At 48.2% G+C, this 19,512-nt stretch overlaps 5 protein-coding genes across 5 annotated transcripts; 2 read left to right on the top strand and 3 right to left on the bottom strand.

The window, feature by feature from the left end:
- Positions 1-334: 334 nt before the first annotated feature.
- Positions 335-2,556, top strand: K444DRAFT_531259 (mitochondrial carrier; the record flags this gene model as incomplete). The annotated part of the gene is made up of 3 exons (XM_024874965.1): positions 335-529; positions 592-1,773; positions 1,825-2,556. The coding sequence occupies 3 exons, from the start codon at positions 335-337 to the stop codon at positions 2,554-2,556; spliced, it is 2,109 nt and encodes a 702-aa protein (XP_024735602.1).
- Positions 2,557-5,895: 3,339 nt separating this feature from the next.
- Positions 5,896-8,234, bottom strand: K444DRAFT_531342 (uncharacterized protein; the record flags this gene model as incomplete). The annotated part of the gene is made up of 3 exons (XM_024874972.1): positions 5,896-6,372; positions 6,419-6,814; positions 8,115-8,234. The coding sequence occupies 3 exons, from the start codon at positions 8,232-8,234 to the stop codon at positions 5,896-5,898; spliced, it is 993 nt and encodes a 330-aa protein (XP_024735601.1).
- Positions 8,235-9,306: 1,072 nt separating this feature from the next.
- K444DRAFT_663980 (uncharacterized protein) lies at positions 9,307-12,741 on the bottom strand. Its single transcript, XM_024886910.1, has 3 exons — positions 10,963-12,741; positions 10,693-10,897; positions 9,307-10,638 (listed from the first exon to the last, which is right to left on the bottom strand). The coding sequence occupies exons 1-3, from the start codon at positions 12,604-12,606 to the stop codon at positions 9,764-9,766; spliced, it is 2,724 nt and encodes a 907-aa protein (XP_024735600.1). The 5' UTR covers positions 12,607-12,741; the 3' UTR covers positions 9,307-9,763.
- Positions 12,742-13,711: 970 nt separating this feature from the next.
- On the top strand, positions 13,712-15,285 carry K444DRAFT_630393 (uncharacterized protein; the record flags this gene model as incomplete). Its single annotated transcript, XM_024883208.1, has 2 exons — positions 13,712-13,972; positions 14,026-15,285. The coding sequence occupies 2 exons, from the start codon at positions 13,712-13,714 to the stop codon at positions 15,283-15,285; spliced, it is 1,521 nt and encodes a 506-aa protein (XP_024735599.1).
- Positions 15,286-18,057: 2,772 nt separating this feature from the next.
- K444DRAFT_724227 (heterokaryon incompatibility) lies at positions 18,058-18,614 on the bottom strand (the record flags this gene model as incomplete). Its single annotated transcript, XM_024888613.1, has 2 exons — positions 18,219-18,614; positions 18,058-18,155 (listed from the first exon to the last, which is right to left on the bottom strand). Coding segments are annotated over exons 1-2 (402 nt in total), but the record flags the coding sequence as incomplete, so codon positions are not given.
- Between the last annotated feature and the right edge of the window lie 898 nt (positions 18,615-19,512).

The raw sequence follows: 19,512 nt of genomic DNA, 5'->3' as shown, positions 1-19,512 counted from the left end.
CCAGACCTTACACATCACTTCCCCAGCTTCTACATCTCTTAATCACCTCGCCCACGCTCGCTCAGAGTCAGAACTGCATCACCCACACCCATTGGCATATCGTTGTGCCGAGTTTTCACAACTTGCTTTTTTTTTCCCCCTCGCTCGCGCAAACGTGTAGCGCCGGTTCCACCGCTCTTGTTACCGTTCCCCCATTTTTCGTGGACCCCCATCCCACGACAGACAGACTTTTAATTGCCGCAGAGAGAACTCTTCACCGCTGCTCCTCGCCAGCTAGTTTTCGAGGAGAAGGGTGCTGGAAGGAACGGAGACGCGTTTTGAGGCCTGAATCAAGATGGCTGATGTTACGAAGGTGAAGGAGGTGGTGAAGGAGTCACTGCTGGGCTCGGAGCTCCCTACTGATGTGCAGCTGTCGGCGCAGTCCAAGGCCACCTTCGATAAGAATGCGCGGAAGGATGAGAAGAGTGGAGAGCTGTTCATGGGCGAGGAGGAGTTTATTAATGCCATTGCGCCGGAGGGAGAGGATTATGTGAGTTATATTCTGAGACCCTTGTTTGCTGCCATTGACTGATGATTGGTGTCTACAAACAGCACAAGATTAAGCGCGAACAGTATGCCATCCTCTTCAGAGTTGCCGATAGACGGAATACGGGCAAGATCAACCTGTTTGACTGGGGAACTTTTGAGAACCTTTTAGCAAAACCAGATGCCGAGTACGAGATTGCGTTCCGATTATTTGACGTCGAGGGCACTGGGACGGTCAAGTACGATGATCTGAAGAAACTGTACGAGATAAACAAGGGCCCGGATAGCATTCCGTTCGACTGGAACTGCGAATGGGCGACCTTGTACAGCGGTGGGAAGAAGCGGAGACATGATCTGACATACCCACAATTCACACAAATGCTTAGAGGTCTGCAAGGAGAGAGGATACGACAAGCCTTCCATCACTTCGATAAAGATGGCGATGGATATATCGAGCCCGAAGACTTTCAGCGCATCATCCTCGAGACGGCCAGACACAAGCTCTCCGACCACCTCCTCGAAAACCTCCACACCCTCTGCAACATCTCGGCAGGCACCAAAATCTCCTATGCCAACGTCCGCGCCTTCCAGAACATGATTAGAGAGATGGACCTGGTGGAGATGATCATCAGACAAGCTACAATTCACAGCACAGATGGCAAAATCACCCGGACAGATTTCCTCAACGAAGCAGCACGCATTACCCGTTTCTCGCTCTTCACTCCTATGGAAGCCGACATTCTCTTCCATTTCGCCAGTCTCGACGAACCATCAGGACGCCTCGGCCTCTCGGACTTCGCAAAGGTCCTCGATGCCTCATGGCGCAACCCCCTCTACAACGCATACAGCGACGTCGCCACGAAAGCCAAAACCACAACCCAACATGTCCTCCACAGCATCCTCGAATCGGTGCACCACTTCGCCCTCGGTTCCTTAGCAGGAGCCTTCGGTGCATTCATGGTGTACCCGATTGATCTTGTCAAGACACGAATGCAGAACCAGCGTTCATCTCGAGTAGGAGAAATGCTGTATAAGAACTCCTTGGACTGCGCAAAGAAAGTTATTCGAAACGAAGGATTCAAGGGTCTCTACTCTGGTGTGTTACCACAACTTGTTGGTGTAGCGCCAGAGAAAGCCATTAAATTGACAGTGAACGATCTCGTTCGAGGTCATTTCTCCGCTCCCGATGGCAAGATCTGGATCCCCCACGAAATCTTAGCAGGTGGTTCCGCTGGCGCCTGCCAAGTCGTACGTCACCCTCCCCTTTCCATATCCGTCTACCCCACTAACACCCCCCAGATCTTCACCAACCCCCTCGAGATCGTCAAAATCCGACTCCAAGTGCAAGGAGAAGTAGCCAAGAACGTCGAAGGCGCGCCCCGGCGCAGCGCAATGTGGATCGTGCGAAACCTGGGTCTCGTCGGGCTGTACAAAGGCGCCTCCGCCTGTCTCCTCCGCGACGTCCCCTTCTCAGCAATCTACTTCCCAACCTACAACCACCTGAAGCGGGACTACTTCGGCGAATCGCAGACCAAGAAGCTCGGCATCTTGCAACTGCTCACCGCGGGTGCGATTGCCGGCATGCCGGCCGCGTACCTCACTACGCCTTGCGATGTGATAAAGACGAGGCTTCAAGTTGAGGCGAGGAAGGGCGATACCTCCTACACGAGTTTAAGACACTGCGCCCAAACAATCTGGAAAGAAGAAGGCTTCCGCGCTTTCTTCAAAGGTGGACCAGCGCGTATCCTGCGCTCATCTCCGCAATTCGGCTTCACATTAGCGGCGTACGAAGTATTACAAAACCTCCTCCCCTTACCTGGAGATAAGGGAGATGAAAATGCGAAGCATATGGGTGTTGGTGCGCTACCTAGCGGTGCCGGGCTGCAGGGCCAGGAGGGGCCGTTGTCTTACCTGAGGAGCAGGAATGCGCTGAAGATTATACTGGATTTGGATGGCGGCTTTGGGAAGCTGCCGAGTAAAGAGGGGTGGAGAGGGTTGCCGCGGGCGATGGGTGGTGGTGGGGAAAAGTAGGCGAGGGTGAGGCGTAGGAGCCTGAGCAGGGAGTTGACGAGGCTTTCTTTCAGTAGATGGTAGGGCAGGATGGGTTTAGAGTGGGCTGGCTGGCTTGTGGTACACTCCACAATAGAGGTAGACTCTGCACTCTCTGCATTTCAGGTGGATGGAAGCACCTCGGCGTTTTGGGTTGATAATTTCTTTCTTCTCTTCTATTCCCGTTTCAAAGGTCAGATTTCCTCCAACTCATGATCTCACATGGGGTTGGAGATTCAAAAGGAGTGATGAGGGTACATTGGGAGGGGAAAAGAGGTGTATGTATGAGAGAACGGATATAATGTACTTTAGATGCACTGCATTGTTGTATACACATGATTCTTGATCTCTACCCCGCCTTGCGAGTGTGCGGTGTGGTTCACCTTTGTTTCCTCGAGAGCCTTCACATAAGCTAGGCATAGGAGATCTCTCGTTTCGGTCTGTCATTTATTTGCGTTCTTTATCGTACATGAAGGAGGGGAGAAGAACGATGTAGCCTCGCATTACAGATTCATCCCTCAACATCCGAGACGTCTGCATTTTCCGGCTCTGCCTCAATTTCACCAGTCTCCGCGGCCTCAGGAACTTGACTATCCTCCCCAGCTTGACTATCCTCCGCAGCCTCCACAGCCTCACCAGTCTCACCGGTCTCCCCTGTCTCAGTAGCCTCGGCAGCAGCTCTCCCTTGCTCGTACTCCTGCAGCTCATCGGCAGTTGGCAGGCGGAGTGGGTGCAAGATTCTCTCAGTGGAACCCCAGTCTATCATCTCATCGCAACGCCAAAGCTCCAAGTCGATATCGCAACCAAAGTCGTCGTCACCATCAAAGTCGAGGAGTGCCTTCCTGGCCTTGCGGATCGCGAGATACTGTCTATCCATGTCGTCAACCGCACTCTTGAACCACTTTCTCCACTCCCTGGTAGCATAGACCATATTCTGCAAACCGTGCACATTGCGCAGCATCTTCATGGTTATCTCTCTCTCCAGTATTGAGTAAGCAAAGTCAAACTCGTCCTTTTCCTTGCGGATGTGGAATTTGGTGTGAGAGGGGACATCTCGAACGAAGGTTGCTGCGTAGTCCTCGAGGAACAGAAGACAGGTCGTAAGCAGGTCTTTCTGAGGCGGGTAGTCGAAGCCTTGGAATAGAGATGGCCAACCTCTCTCTTCTTTGTGCCTATTTTCAGCCTTTACAAACTCGGCCATTGCAGCTGCCTGTGCCACGATTCTCTGATATTGGGGTTCCAGATATTCGAGCACAGCGCTCCGTGCCTGCTTGAATGCATCGGCATCGTTGTCCTCGCTCGCAATGCTTGCCATTTCAAGGTTCGTCTCAACGGGGTGGAAAGGTTCTTGCTTGAAGGGATTGAACTCGCGCGAAGCGAACACGCGTCTTGCTCTTTCATCACGGTTTCTTCGTGCAGCTCCCCATGCAGGATTCATCTCCGCCCTGAAACGAGGGTTCCTCTCAAAGGCTTGAGCATACTCAAGTAATTTCTCGTACATCCTGAAAACGTAATTGATTGGAGTATTGCCTGCCACCAGGGTCCGAAGACTGACTTTCAACTCTTGGGGGATGTTGTTCGAGACCAGAGGTTGAGATGGATCGTAGGTAGATGGTAAATCACTGCCTTCAACCTCGCCGATCTTCAGGCTGGCGATGTTTCGCAGCATTGTCAACGGTTGCAGGACTTCTTTAGGGTCATGGAAACGCCTCGGAGTCAAGGGAGCAATGCCAGTAAACCTCGGGAGCCTGAACGCACCTCCCTGCGGCAGTAAAAGCACCTCCAAAGATCGGGGTTTGTTGAAGCACAGGTGGCGGCAGAAGTACGTGAAAGAATCGTCAGGTGAGTACAACTTGTCGTCCGGATTAGTGGTGAGAATAATTTTCCAGTGCTTCACATTTGTGATCCATGGGTAGTATTCCTGGAGGAACTTGATATGGGAGGGCCGATATCGCTGTGCCTCTTTGTTGGCGAATCTGAGGACGGGGGACTGCACTGCATATCCAATATCCTTGGTCACAAATTCGATGACAAAGATGTTGTTATTGTAAAGTATCGGCTTTGCTTCATTATGGGCTTGGCTGCACACTCGGAGTATCTGTGGCGACAGCCGAAATTTGTAAGCGGCGCCTCTGCTCTCATCTCCTACTGCTTGTCGTCTCCATCCCTTTAAACTCCTGGTGGTCGATAAGTCCGGATTGACTAAGAGACACTTGTAGATGCGATCTCTCAACTCGGGGGGAAACTTTTTGAAGAACAAACAAGTGGCTGTGTCGGCAGTATCGTCGGGACTGGGTAAGGACAGTTGTGATCGAAGCTCGTCTTCTCTACGGAGTGCTTCGGAGAGAGCAGCTCGAAGCTCCTCAGTCTCATTGGTATACGACTTCGTCCTAGGCAACGGTAGTGTGTCAGCTTGGAGCCCTCTCTCCCAGATTTGTCTGAATAATTGCTATACACTTACTTCTCTGTAGAATCAGAAACCTCCATCTTGCTGTGTGGCATTGCCGGTAATGTCGCCATCAAAGACGCACGATGTTGTTGTCTTCGTGATTTTCGAAAGATGGAGATCGAACGTTAGGGTGCGAGACCGGGACGAAATTCGAAAAGTAGCCGAAGCGACTCCATTGCGAGGCTGTTGTCGCATTCACTTTATTGAGAGAATGTGACTTCGAATGATTAAAAGTGAACGGTTCTTACGATGGCGGTTGCCGACCTTAAGCCCAGTGTTGACAAAGGAGAGGTGGGCAAGAACAACCAGGAGCGACTTCACTTTTTTGTCAAGTCAAGCAACGACACTAAGTTTCTTCCTCACTCTCGATTCCATGCTCTCTCCCTACCATGACTTCACCACAATGAGATGAATGTCAAAGAATCATCTGAAACGCAAGTATGTCTTGTTTCCCTCCGAGGTTGCTGCATTGTATCTCTTGTTCTCCCAAATAGAATACCCGAGTGTTCTCAATTCAAGTTGTGGTTGCATATTCCCCCTGCTTTCCTAACGTACACATTCTTGAAGATACTTCTAGGGAATACAAGAGAAGGGGAATGGAAGGAAGCCAACAACGCTACTAGTGTTGAGGGATATGCCTTTCGGTTTGAAGAACAACACCTTTCCCAAGATATTCACGTGATCTTGGGAAGAACACCCATCCCTTGTTCCATTCTCTTCCTCGGGTTGGATATCTCCCCTTTTGTCATGCTTGGTGAGACCTACCCTCGCATGACAGCGCTCCTGATATCTTTTCGCAGCTCTGAAGCTTGGACTATTCAGCCTACGTCATACTATCCCCGTGAGTTCTAGTAGCACAATTTGGAACCTGATCAGACTTGTCCACCACATGTATTCCAGCTCGTTGTGTTTTGATCCAGATGCCATGTCGTCATGTCCTCAAGAAGCGTTGGGTCAATGTCCCTGTTTGCCTTGATGAACACCGTCTCGTAGGGATGGACATTGGCTCCATAGTACTTTCTATCGTACAAGATATCTTCTGGATATCCGTTCTTCTCGCAATAGCTTGTCGGTGTTGCAGCATGGAATGCTGTCAACAAGCTGTCCACCTCATATCCTTGCGATCTTATTAGCTCCGTGATTCCAACCTCGGAATGGACAGCCAGCTTCAGCGTCTCGTAGCATTGAGTGAAGCCGACCGGGTCATCTTTTGTTCCCCAGTAGTCCTCAATCGAGGCCGAGTTTGCAAGTGTCGGGTCCAGGAGAATCGCCATGCCAATATCGTCTGTGGCGAACAGCATAGATTGTAGGTGTGGCCTGGGGATGCAGTTGAAAGTTGTACCTACGAGCTATGGAACATTAGTGAACATCTTTACCAGCAGGGAATTTTCTTACCTTAACTTTCTCATTGACTCTGTCCAGAAATACATCAGTCCAGCAGCTGCTGGAGGCATATACCGGGAAGAATGGCCCTCGAATGCTCGCGTTCAGAGTAATAAACCTCTTGTAATTCTTCCACAGACCATCCTTCATGAGGACTTCGCCTATCGTCCCGAGATCGAAACACTTATTCTCTCGCTTTATAATTTTGAGGTTCGGCTGGTATGGTATGAGTTCCGTCGCATCTGTTTCTCCGTTGAAAACGAAGATGAAATCTGCTGCTCCGTGAACGCCTTTCGCGATGAAGAATTCGAGGTTTGCTCTTGCATTTGGCGATTCAGCGTAGGTGTAGAGTACAAGTGGTCTCATCCCGTCTTTGATTGGCGCTGCTGCTATCTCTTGTGCACTTTCCTCGTCTCCTTCCAAGGGAAATATCTCGAGAAATTCCGAATCGAACGCAGTTGAATCTACCGGACGCTGCTCCAAGTGGACTTCACTTTGAGAATCTCTGAAAATAGTCTACTACCCGTTAGCACATTGGGCTAGTTCATGAATTACACGGAACTTGCTTGCGCGCGGTGCAGTGGCAGTCCTGACAAGATCCATACAAAAACAAGAGCTCCTAAGGCGGCGACAAGCTTCCAATTTGGCGCCACGCCCAAATTTAGTGTTGCCATCTTTCTGATAACGCCGTAAAAATCAAATCATGTGGAATAAAGTGGAATTTAAAAGGGTCCAGAGGATTTGGGGGGGGGGGGGGGGGGGGGGCACATCGTTATTGTGAAGAACAAGTGCAAAGAGTGGATTAAGAAGATGGGAAATTTCAATTAGTACGAAACTGCCACTCCAGAATGGTTGTCTCATCTTCCCCTTGGAGCTTTCCCGAATAAGATCCCTTGGCAGGGTGTCTTAATTGCGGGAAACCGAAGGAATGTGAGTGATCGAAAGATGACAACACGCATTTTCTCTGCTTCTTTCAACAAAGGCTTAGAGTGGGTAAACTCACTCAAAAAATGTATTCTTTATGCTTAAAGTTCAAACGGGTTGCAAATTTTATTTTGATTGATTGGGTTGCTAGTTGGTGATGCTTTTAATCCAGAACGAAAATGGAGTTCGCGGCTGGAAAAAAGGAGCAAGACATGTGGGAAGCAAGGAGGAAAGTCCAGCACGACGTCCATTCGCACCACCCCTTAGTTCAAAGTAACTCTAGTCGCAATCTTTGAACCGTCGTTGCTAACAATTGCACTCCACATCCTGTATTGACCTCTGCTTCCATGTCAATTGTACGAGGGACGGTCTCCGCCCACGTCTAGGTACGGATCTTCGAGGGCGTAATTGGGAGACTTTGCAGACGTGATGAGAGGGTGATCACCCATCTTCTGGATCCGAATCCATCCCTTCGAACAGCAACTGAGGAGTAAGGACACGGGAACCGAACTCCCTGCAGCAAAACGGTTTCTCAATCACCATATCTTGCTTCTAACATATGTTCAAGCCGACAACTTTTGGCACGGAAAATGTTAATCCCATCATTTCCTGGTCTAGGAAAAGTCAGGGTCAAACAATTGTTATGGCCCACATTGTGGTCTATTCTTCTACTTTGGCTCTTGGTTAATACCCTCAAAACTTCCGTCCCTCGAGTAACTGCTCCGACAACCAAGGCTAATTCTAGCTCCTTCTCACTGTCTGGCAAAATCCATGATGTCTACACATCTCTGACGTCTGGAAAGGATTCCTCAAAAGTCGATAATTCCGTGAGCGGTGTCACAGCCAATATCAGCACCAGCAACAAAGTCGCTGTAATCGTCGAAACCCGCCAGTCAGGAGGCATCATCCCCCTTATCCTCCACTTCGCTACAGTCCTCGGGCCCGACTGGCCTGTTCTGATTTATACACCAGCAGAGAACTTTGGAAGTTTCAGCACATCGCACGCCCTCAACCGCTACATAAAAGCCGGCAGAGTGATCGTCCGCCCGCTTGCTGACGGCGTATACTTCCCCTCCTGGGACTCCGTCTCCGAATTCCTTACCAAAAAATGGATGTGGGAGGATCTGGCGCCTGCGGAGCACGTCCTAATCTTCCAAGGCGACAGCATCATATGTGCGAACTCGGTCCGAAGCGTCGAGGACTTTTTCGAGTGGGATTTGATCGGTGCACCGATTGTGCCTAGACATGGGGTTGGATATAATGGAGGTCTTAGCTTGAGGAAAAGAACGACGATGTTGAGGGTTCTGGATGAGTTTAACTGGCATGAGGCTAAGGGAATGCGTGCTGAGGATCAGTGGTTCTATGCAAGGTGAGTTTCCTCCATGATAGATATCTGCGCGGTTCTGAGCTAAGATTTTGCAGGGTGAGTGAACTTAAAAAGAAAGAGTTGGAGGAAGGGAATGAAGATGGTATCAAGCTCCCATCGGTGGAGATTGCGAGAACCTTTGCTGTGGAAACGATAGATTATCCTAACCCTCTGGGATTACAGTAAGTTATCTGAAGAAATAGAAACCTCACATGCTAATTATGTACAGTCAACCCACTAGGTTCCTTAAGAATCCGATCTTGGACGACTGGTGCCCGGAGTACAAGTTGGCGAGGACGGATCGGATTAGTGCTTAGCTTCGAGGCTGAAAGAGCAGTGCAGAACGGCAAAATACAGGCTTGCCGGTGATCTAGGAGTGCCTGTAGTCCACTTTATTCCAGGGATTGGATTGGATTAGCATGGATCGACTTGGAATAGATCCCAAGCGAAGAATTGGAACCCCTTACCTTTTCCTCTTAGACTAAAATTTTACTATAATAAGTATCTCTAAGTAAAAAAAGTAAGCTAATATTAGTAAATTGGTGATACTAGTATAGAGTTTTAGTCGTTTTTATTATTTTTATAATACTTTCAAAAGGTATAATTTTTAGCATTCCTTATCTTGTTTCTTACCCCCCGGCCGCCCTTGCCCTCCCTCGCTACCCCCTCTCTATGTACCTCTCATATAAATTTACTATGTAAGGTACTTAGCCTGAACTCGCTTGGGAATCATTCCGGAATCGATCTAGTATTAGTCTATGTATCACTAAATAATCCATTCTAGTATCGATTACGTACTGATACCACGCGGAACACTGCCAAGCCTGGCAAAATATGATAATGGCCACATATGATTCCCAATTAGCCCAAGTTGTTTCTTCCAAGCGCATCCGGTCCATGAGGGTTCTTTTTCATATCTCTTCCTTAATCCCCGATTGTCTGGGAAAGCAACCCTTAGTCTGACCACCTCGTCGTAGTTTGATGTCACAAACATAGTGGATTGTGCCTCCAATGTCAGAGGACAGGGTATTAGGAAGACTATGGATTGTTTTGAAAAGTAAATGACTTCATCGCAGTTCGTTGTCACGAGCATACTGGTCATCCGTATGCTTATGAACAGCCCCAAGGTACTTCTTGAAATCCCTTGATGTCGTGATCGCTTGCTCAACATGCTCCCACGACAGCGTATCATTCTGAAAAAGTGCGATCTGCCGCGCCGTAGTGAGCGAATTTCTGATCTCCCGTCCATTCATATCCTGATCCGCCAGCTCCTGCATGTGTTTGTTCAGCTCATCCAGGTTCACGTTCTCCTCATCCGCTTCCATCATATCGAAGAAGTTCTTCCAGATCTTCTTTCGGGCAACACGGTCAAGATTCGGGTAGTGAAGTGCAACTTGGATGCGGGACTTGAAAGCTTCGTCGAAAGTTCCAACGCGGTTGCTTGTGAGGATTAGGATGCCATCGTAATATTCCAATGTCCGAAGGAACACCGAGACCAAACTGTTCCTCTCCAAATCAGACATACTCCGTTCCTCGAGAAAAACATCAGCTTCGTCGAGGAGGAGAACACAGTTCCACGCCTTTCCCAAAACTAGAACCGTCTGTAGGTATTTCTCGACTTCATCGGCGCTCGTGCCTATGTCGCCGCAGGTCACATTGTACAGAGGCATTTCTGCTATCTCGGCGACACTCTCGGCTGTCAGTGTCTTGCCTGTCCCGGGACTTCCGTGGAGTAGCATGATGAGACCGTTGCCTTTTCCCGCGATGAGATCGTCTCGCTTCCCCCTCCCAAGAATACTCATTCCTTGTTTCTCGCCTAGTTTTGAGGTACGGACCATGACGAGGGCTTTGACTAAGTCTTTGGTTTTCTTGGGGAGTACGAGACGCTCGAATGCGTCTTTATTCCATGTGACTGAGCCAACTCTGTCGACTAATAGTGTCACTGTTGAAGATATCAGCAATTTGACCGTCAGATTTCAACACATGGTATGCCTACCCCATTTCTTCTCCTTGAGAAAGAAGCCGTGTATGAAAGGCGGGAGTAGAATTAGGAGCTTGTTGTCCAGAATAGTGTCATGCGAAATATGTTCAGGCCAGCGGTCGAAAGGAGCCAGGGAATCGACGGAAAAGCTGAACATGTTTGCCATGGGATGAAATCTTCGGTATGTCTTGTAGTCAATCACGCACCGAGCTTCATTTGACTATTGAATCCATGAAGAGATTAGATAGCTCTTTTGTGTTGGTAATGAACGTTAAGTAGACTTACATAGTGCTGCTCCCTTTTAAAATCCCATCCATCGTAAGAGGCAAGGTTCTGGTATCTCAGAGACCAAAATTTCTGCCCTCTCAGCTCGAGGGTGGTCTTTTCTTCCTCCGTCGCGAATTCCAGAGGGAACAACTCGAGATCTCGGATTTGAACTACGTTCTTTAAAGGACGCAAAACGCGTTTGGTTGTGGGCTTTCGATGTAGAAATTCGCCATCATACCCCCAATACCAGCAGTCCAAGGTAAGAGCGGAAGTACCTACTGGCCAAGCACGTAACACATAGGCTGAGAGTGGCCCCTCGTTTCTCGATACAACTATCGAGTTCGGACAATATAATGACTCCAGGTGATCCCGGTGGATAAGCCCTTGACTTAAATGTTGGTCTACTGTGGAGTACGTTGTCCCGTGAGTCTCCTGAAGTAAGTCCAATAAGTCCTCTACTTGCCGTTTCAAGAGGCTTGAGGTAGAATCAAGACTAGCCTTTAGGGCTTGGCGGTGATGGTAGAAGAACCTCATCTCGTACAAGTCTCTATCGTTATCCTCGATAGAAGAACTCGTGTGTCGCATGATCCCTGATTCATAAGCAGTACTGTTGGGGGCGCAACATGCCAGATCGTTGATGCAGGACCGAAGGTCATCATCGATTATTGCGATTCTTTCTTTCCAGAACAGTTTAGACCTTCCTGGTAAGGAGGAGGCTTTTGCCATATCCCACCTCAAGTTGCCATCACATTCCACATCCCGAAGTATTAAGTAAGCCAAGGAGCCTGCACTGGATATGAAAGTGGCTAGGTCTCGTACAACAACGGTACCAGTCAGATGGTAGTGGCTGGTCCAATTATCTCCGTAAACTCGTTTGGGAGCATCCAAGTACATCTTCGGGCCCGAATGTATACATTCAATTCTGTAAATTACGCAATGAATCTTGTCCTGAAATTGACGCCCCAGGTCCTCAGGTTTCTGTTCCTTTCTAGGTGGTGTCCCGCCATGGCGATGTCGTGGATCATAATTTCGAGGTGAAGAATCGTACGAAGAATAAGAATCATCGGAATCCTCTTCCTCTTCTCCCTCTTCTTCCTCCTCTTCCTCCTCTTCCTGTTTTGGGGCATTGTCTACGCTATCCACCTCATCACCCACAAGGGCCTGCTCCTCTACCGTGTTGTCTGTGGAGGGGGTGCTAGCCGGGGTATTGGGGCTATGGAGAGCCACTCCTCCCAGTTCGAGAGGTGGTCCACGGTGGGGGGTTCCTGTCAAGACACTCCCTTCTGCCTTTTTATTGTGGTGAGATTTCAGAGGAGCCCCCAAAACTTGCGCTGGTAAAGATTGATGTCGGGAAGGCGGTTTGTGTGGCTTTCTTGGCTTGAGGAATTTTGACAGGCGAGGCGGGGGCCCCACCGGTAGTGGTGGTCTTAGTGGTCGTTGTCGTCGTTGTGGTGGTGGTGATGGTGGTGGTGGTGGTGGTAGAGGGCTAGGGGAATATATTTCTTCGGGGTCTTTACGATTTTTAGTTTTGGAGGCGATTCTCTTCCCAAAGGATGCAAGGTGGTGGTCTTCTTCAGCCGTCTGGCCAAAAGAGTTGTCCTGCGAGATCGTTGAATTGATAGCGAGCCCAGAGAGCCCCTCGAATGGACCAGAGCCGGGCATTTGGAGGAGAAGGATTGCTAGTACGGTAGCCTCAGAAACAATCCCGTCAGAAAAGCTGCTTTGTTCTGATTTTATGAAATCAAAGTCGGTAGAAATGATACATGAGGGACGGATCGCTATCGCGCATCAGGCAGCAGGCCGCCTTACTTGAGGTCACACAAGAACAGGCTTGGCAATGATACCTAAGGTAATTTCGGGTATTGATCCGTATTGATACCAGAATCGTAAGGTATCAATCCTATCCATTCCAGAATCGATTCTAAGCGAGAGTCGCAGACCCCCCTGTCTAACCCCTTTAATTACGATTCTTATTATATTTATTGCCTTTAATTAAAAAAGTAAGCATAGTATTATAATTAGGGACATCGCTTTAATAGTTTTAGATAGTTTTAGAATTTTTTTTAAAGGACTTCAAAAAAGTCGACTTTTTTGGTGTTCCTTGGGTACCCCTCGCTACCTGTCCGTCCCCCTCTTGTGAGGAGAGCTAGAAAGAAGTAAGTACCTGTGCATATAAATTTACTATGCAAGGTACTTAGCGAATTTCTCGCTTAAAATCAATACCGGATCAATACGGATCGATCCTACCAATACTAAGTGATACTAGGTAATATTGATACCAGTATTGATACCTCAGGTATCATTGCCAAGCCTGCACAAGAAAAAGAAAATGGTCCGCTCCGCCGGGCGCAGCCTTTGCTCCGCCTTGCATTCATTGTGTGGCAGTGAAGGCTCAGCCATTTAGTCCATGTTCACCTATTGCGCAGCCTCCATTTTTGGCAATAATGGGGTCAGGATTTGCAACGCCATATTTCAAGATTTGTCCTCTTTAATAACCAGCCCGCTTGAAGCTCTGATTTTGTGAGGTTTCTTACAAAAGTAGTGGTAGGAGAGACCTGGGATAGAGCGACCAGGCCTGATGGCCGAATTTGAACTTTTATCTGATCGAGCAGCGCCTCTAACCAGCAATGCTCTGGTTCGTGGCTGGTACTCTAGCGAAGGCACAGGAAGGCAAGGCATACACCCCTTACTTGGCTAGCTTTCGCTAAACCCCAACTCACTCCACAGCCTGGCAGAAACTATACTCAGAGAAGCATACGACAATGCAATGTCAATCTTCAATACGCAATTGACACAGGATGAGAAGAAAACAGCATTCATTCGCGAGAATGCCGGACTGGAACAAGTCCGACAAACACTTGCGGCTGCGAAGGCCAAGTACGAAGGAAAGCAAACATCTAAAGCTCGCAAATGGCTTTGCATCTTCTCTTCCAAGGTCATGTTCTACTCTTCGGTTCTCGATGTCCTTGTCCAGCATCATCCAGAATACGTGTCGCTTGTATGGGGAGCTATGAGGCTCCTATTTGCAGTCCGTTACTTTCTCGAGCTTATCAGCTGTCTATGAGTCTAATATAATTGCAGGGCGTCATCAACCACGAGGAGACAATCAGGGAGCTATCCAAAAGCTTCTCTCAGATTGCAGATATACTGCCGAGAACCGACCTCGCACTCGTCCTCTATCCGACAGTTTCCATGAAAGAAACCGTTGCGATGCTCTACGCACACATTATTAAATTCACAGCGCATGCCGTTCGCTGGTACAAGCAAGGAAAGCTCGCACATGCTTGGGCGTCAGTTTCCAAGCCATGGGCATTGAGCTTTAAGACTCATTTTGAGAACATTGCAGAGAAAGCTGAGCAAATCGAGGCACTTGGACGCAGCGCCTCCAGAGCAGAGCTTCGGGACGTGCATGTTGAGATCCGAGAAACCCGCGACGAACTCAAGAAAGCACGAGAAGAGCTGCAGAAATTCGAGGAAAATATGAAGTTGGAAACTCGACAGCTCATACAATTTGCTTTAGCATCCAAGACTCTGAATGACCAAATCAAAGTGGACGTATCCGAGTCGAAAACCATGATCGCCAATATCCAGCTTGGACAAATTTTAGATATGTCTTTCGCTACGAACCTTCCAGCCTCCGGTGAATGCCTCGGATTTTGCCAATCCATGGTCAAAAGAAGCCGATGCAGGACTCGAATACTGTTGCCAAACATTGCACAACTCCAAAGATGGTCCAGCCACCCTCGATCCTCGCTTCTGGTGATCAAGTGTAGTTCTGGACAAGCAGCAAGGGATTTCCTCGTCCATCTAGTCGGCGTTATTCGGGCTAGCGATTGTCAAGTCCTCTGGGCTTTCCGCTTCGCTGACTACTGGGCGCGGAATTTGACCAGCATCGACATCTTACGGATGCTCGTCATTCAAGCGCTGCAAATCAACCCAAAATGCCTCACTTCTAGTTTGTACTCGATCACTATGACACATCTCCGCGAAGCTGTCGACGAAAAAGATTGGCTCAATCTCCTGAATCGTGCCGTTGCTGGTCTGTCATTCGTCTACATTGTCCTCGATGCTGATCTTCTTGGCCACGCTACCGGACAAGATCGTTACCTCTCCACGAAACTTATTGAAGCCTTTACAAAGGTTGTGAACTCAACGGTTGTTAAGGTTGTAATCTCAACTTCGGGCATTGATGAGACGTATGCGGAGAATAACTGGGATCCAGACTGCTGGAGTAAGCTCAGAACTGATGAAGTTGTGGAGCAGCGTACTTTGAGACATAGAAGAAGACCAAAAGGCCGTGACCAGAGCGGCCGTACGGTCTCGAGAACGTGGTCGAGGTGACTGAGATTATGGAACGTATTTCAAATGCTAGAGAACCACAAGAGACCGTCCAAACTGTGATGGCCTTCGGCGTCACAAAGAAGACTCGCTCCACATCACCTCTTTTCAACAAATATCACGCCCCTAAGCCAACTCTCGCGCACCCCACCATCCACTTCGCGACATTCATGGCAACAACTCCGTTTGGACCACCCACGGGGGCCCTCCGATGCACCAAACACACTCCTCTCATTGACCCTCAGGAACTCTCACTCCCGCTTCTCAACACCTAAGAACTCACACAATGGTCCCCAGCCCTGCTTCACATTAAACTCTAGCAGCTTTTCCTTTGGCACCACTCTCCTGATCTTGCCGTTATGGTTAATGTAGAAATCCTTCCCTTGCTCCAGGAAACGGTGATACATCCCCCAAGATTCAAATGAAAGAGTTGGGTCATCATGGCGAAGGGACCGGGAGAGAGGAGCTCCCTCTACAACTTCCTCCAGTGTTTTCAAACTCCCGACCTAGCGTAGCCTGGGTCTTAGGCTAGGCTAGACTTGGTCAGATGCGGGGCTAGGAGCAGGAAGGCTAGGGTCTAAAAACTTCAGGAGAGGCTGAGAAAGGTTAGTTAGAGTACTTTCTTGGCTAGAGAAGGAAGACTAGCAAAGCTCCCGAGTAACAAAAACTATGGGGTCTTGGGCCCAACCCCTCCCCCTGCCCTCATTTCCACATATCTTACCTCTATTACACACCCTTTCCTCGCCCCACCAAAAAGTCCACTTCCGACCTAGTCTGCCTGAACTTTAGGCTAGGAAGGCTGGGCAACGAAAAAAGGCTAGGAGCAGGAAGGATCGATCCTTCCTTAGGTCAGGAGTAGGAGGTCGGGAGATAGATATCATATGAGTGTGCCCCTGCCAACCCCTGTGGCTCCCCCTATTCAGTTCGCGTAGCATTTCCAAACCAGGATTATCCGCCCAAGGTAGTAATTTTCGCCCTCGACTCTCTTTAGGTAATATAATAATATATACTTTAAAACTCTAATAATATGAAAGCTTATTTATTTTAAAAATAAATAAATTATAATTTAAAATATTAATAAGCTTATTAAATAAATTTCGGAAATTTTACATTATAAACCTAAAGTTTATATAAACTTTAATTATGCTTTAAAACCTTATATTAGTATCTCTATTGGTTCTTAAGTCATTAAGCCGTGAAAAGTGAGTGTTTTTATAGTAAACCTCGTCTAGGATGTGTTTTGGTAAGGGACTTCGGTTAACGTCCGACACTGCCTCCACTGCCTCAAGTGCACATCAAGAGCCAACTTGGTCAAGAGATATAGCATGTGCCGCTTTTCTCTGCGCTCACTGGCCCACCACAATAATATGCCCACGTTGCGATCGCACTCGAGCAACATTCTGAGACGCACCACAGAGCGTCGTGACCTATCATAGGTACAAATGTAACACTATGCCTATCTTTCTAGCCTCAGATTATTTTGATTTCTTCCCAACATTGATCCAGAAGACCGCCAATTGGTCCGTTCAAAAGCTGCAATGCCTCTCCATCCATGAACCCGTGAACATACGCTTCTCCCAGGAAGACAAACGAATAGGCAATTTCGGAAAATCGTAAGATAGTACCTTCCTCACAATCTCTCCGTATGATCCTCACTCCATTGTTCGGATCCTCGCCAATCACTACTTCATCAGCTCTAGCCACTTTCCTAGTTTCCTCGAGCACGTATGCAACGGATCCATTCTTCAGAATGAAGATCTCGTGGTCTTCTTGAGCAATTGAGGGGACTAGGGCAATCAGTCCACCTCTCGTATACGCCAAACGTCGGCCTCGCGATGCGGGTTTAAGGAGTTCGCGATCTTTGGACAGAATTGGATCATTTCTGAATGGATCATAATGGGAAGGAAAGCCTCGCTCGATGGCTAGATATGGGTTGTTGCTGTACGACTTCATGTCAGCGTGAATTGTTCGAAGATATGCTGTTCTCATAGTTTCTCCGGTGTATTCGTATATATCGTCTGGATTCTCCGGTGCCCACGATCTCTCAATAGAGACATCCAAGTCAACATTGTCGTTTTGCGGTTCTGTTACTTTTACAATGCGATCAAGTCTGAAACCAGCACAGCCAAGAGCATTTTCACCCCGAACTTCGCCAAATTTGAAGCCAACATGGAGACCAGAGTCCCATTGAAAGTCCCCCGACGCACTATATGCTCTTCGGGGGTTGTCGTTTTCGAGACGGAGCCACTTGATGAAAGGTTGACGGAGACTGGCACATGACCATTGCGGTACCCATGTTGCCAAAGACAATCTGACGTTTGGAAGCACAAAGTTTTCATGGTCAACGTATCCCAAGGCGTCCAAGTTTTGGTCGGTTCTTATACACCAAAACGCCAGCTTGCCGTAGATTTGAGCCGTAGAGGAGCGGTAATTGGGAGTAATTCTGTATGGTGGCCCGCCGCGAGCTTGGAAGTAGTTCTCACTCAACCAAGGAAGTACTGCGAAGACCTTGTCGCGTATATCGCTCGCGAAGAAATGCCGGGACAAATGTAGACATTCCATGAAATAAGTCGCCCCGAGATCTTTAAGCCCTACACGGTTTTGACGATCGTCCGCAACAATGTAGTTGGCTACAGCACCAGGATTCATCCGTTCATCGATCATTCTACTCGTACCCATCTGGTACTGCAATAGAAGCCTGCAGACAGATAGCAGCTGCATTTTCGCCACAGTCTTCTCGCCGCATCTGACGATTGTATTTGTGCTCGTGCTGAATTCTTGCTGAATCCATACGCGGGTCCAATATGGCCGGTTACAGATGTCTTTAAGACCAAGAAGTGCAGAATCTCCAAATTCGCTCCTTGGGTTGAAATCTGAATGTGCTACGAAGTCCTCCGGTTTGGCTCGAAGCTGATCCGGATCAGGGTGGAATCTACCATGAACTCTCTTGATTGCCTCAAGAGCGTCATCCGTATGCTTCGTGGATTCACCCAAGAACGCGATGATGAGCGTTGCGGACTCGTAAATCTTCTTCATAAGAGAAATCTGATGGCTCTTTTCGTCATCATCCTTTTGGTTGATGCATATTGCGTCAGTCCAGAAGGTGTAAGTGTTGGTTTCACCTCGAATAGCTTTCAGCGCCTCGTAGAGATTACGCGTGACCGGGAAAGGACAGCAATTCACGAATACAATTTCCGTCGCTGTGGGATCCCCCCAAACATAAGATAGTGCACTGTACATGGGCTTGCCATGTTGGTCACGGTTGTGAACAAGCCGTGCTCCTTTCTTGTCTTTCGTCCAGATTAGCTGCTCGAAGTACGCCCCACCGTCTCGAAATCCAGCCGGCGCGAGAATGCATTCAATGGGGCGACCCGGAATCCCAGGAAGAATGTAGAGAACTCGTATCTGACCCGGGGAAAGTGACTTATAGGTAAAGTGGTCGTTTTGTTGAATATCCGGGTTCCTAATCAAACCTTCGCGCGGGTCGGTGGTATTGAAGAAATATTCAATAATTGGCTTCAGTTGTGATTCGAGGTGCGCTGAGACGGCACCGTTGGCATAAGTCAAGGCTGCCATCGTCTCGTCATATATAGTTGCGCTACCTCCGTATTCATTTCTATTTCGATTTAACATTGTCAAAGGAAGTAAGTTGGCTCAGAGCACCAAAAGGGGAGGCATATCGGGGATTGTATGACAATATGAAAGCTACATATCGGACCCCTTCACCGCCGCATCGACCGCCAGCGCACCAGCCGCCGACCGGTCAAGCGGGAAAATGTAAAACGGCCCCCCAACCTCCCCCGGATGTCGATTGGGGGTATCTATTGGGGGCCAGACTAGCCACTAACCCAAAGTAGAGGCGCTCGGACAGGAATACCAAAACTCTGGCTTTTGCTTTAATTTAATACTTGTTTCATTTCCTTATAGCGCTAATTAAGGGCTATTTAAATATAAGCTTTTTATAAAATTTAATTTAGTAATAGCTCTTTAAATTAAAGAAATTGAAAACTATATATTTTATAACCTAAAGGTAAGCTTAAGAATGCCTAGAAATTTAGAGAAAACTGCAGGCTTATATGCCCAAAATTCTAGTTTCTTTGACGGCTTTTAACAAATGTAATGAGATCACTTGACTTCAAATTAGCTATCCACACTAAAGTAAACTTTCCACTTCCATCAATCGCCATCCTCGGACATGATATAATCCAATGCAACGTGGACAGTCGTATT

Source organism: Hyaloscypha bicolor (genome assembly GCF_002865645.1).
Source record: "Hyaloscypha bicolor E unplaced genomic scaffold K444scaffold_87, whole genome shotgun sequence".
In the NCBI taxonomy this organism is placed as follows: domain Eukaryota; kingdom Fungi; phylum Ascomycota; class Leotiomycetes; order Helotiales; family Hyaloscyphaceae; genus Hyaloscypha; species Hyaloscypha bicolor.
The sequence above is the reverse complement of the archived record's forward strand: the minus strand, read 5'-3'. Positions and strand labels throughout refer to the sequence as shown.

Bases quoted from the DNA above. Each gene is read 5' to 3' on its own strand.
- K444DRAFT_663980 (XM_024886910.1), bottom strand. From the start codon at position 12,606: ATGCCCGGCTCTGGTCCATTCGAGGGGCTCTCTGGGCTCGCTATCAAT. The intron at 10,898-10,962 runs GTAAGTCTACTT...TGGATTCAATAG, and splicing joins TTAAAAGGGAGCAGCACTAT to TCAAATGAAGCTCGGTGCGT. The intron at 10,639-10,692 runs GTAGGCATACCA...TATCTTCAACAG, and splicing joins TCTCAAGGAGAAGAAATGGG to TGACACTATTAGTCGACAGA.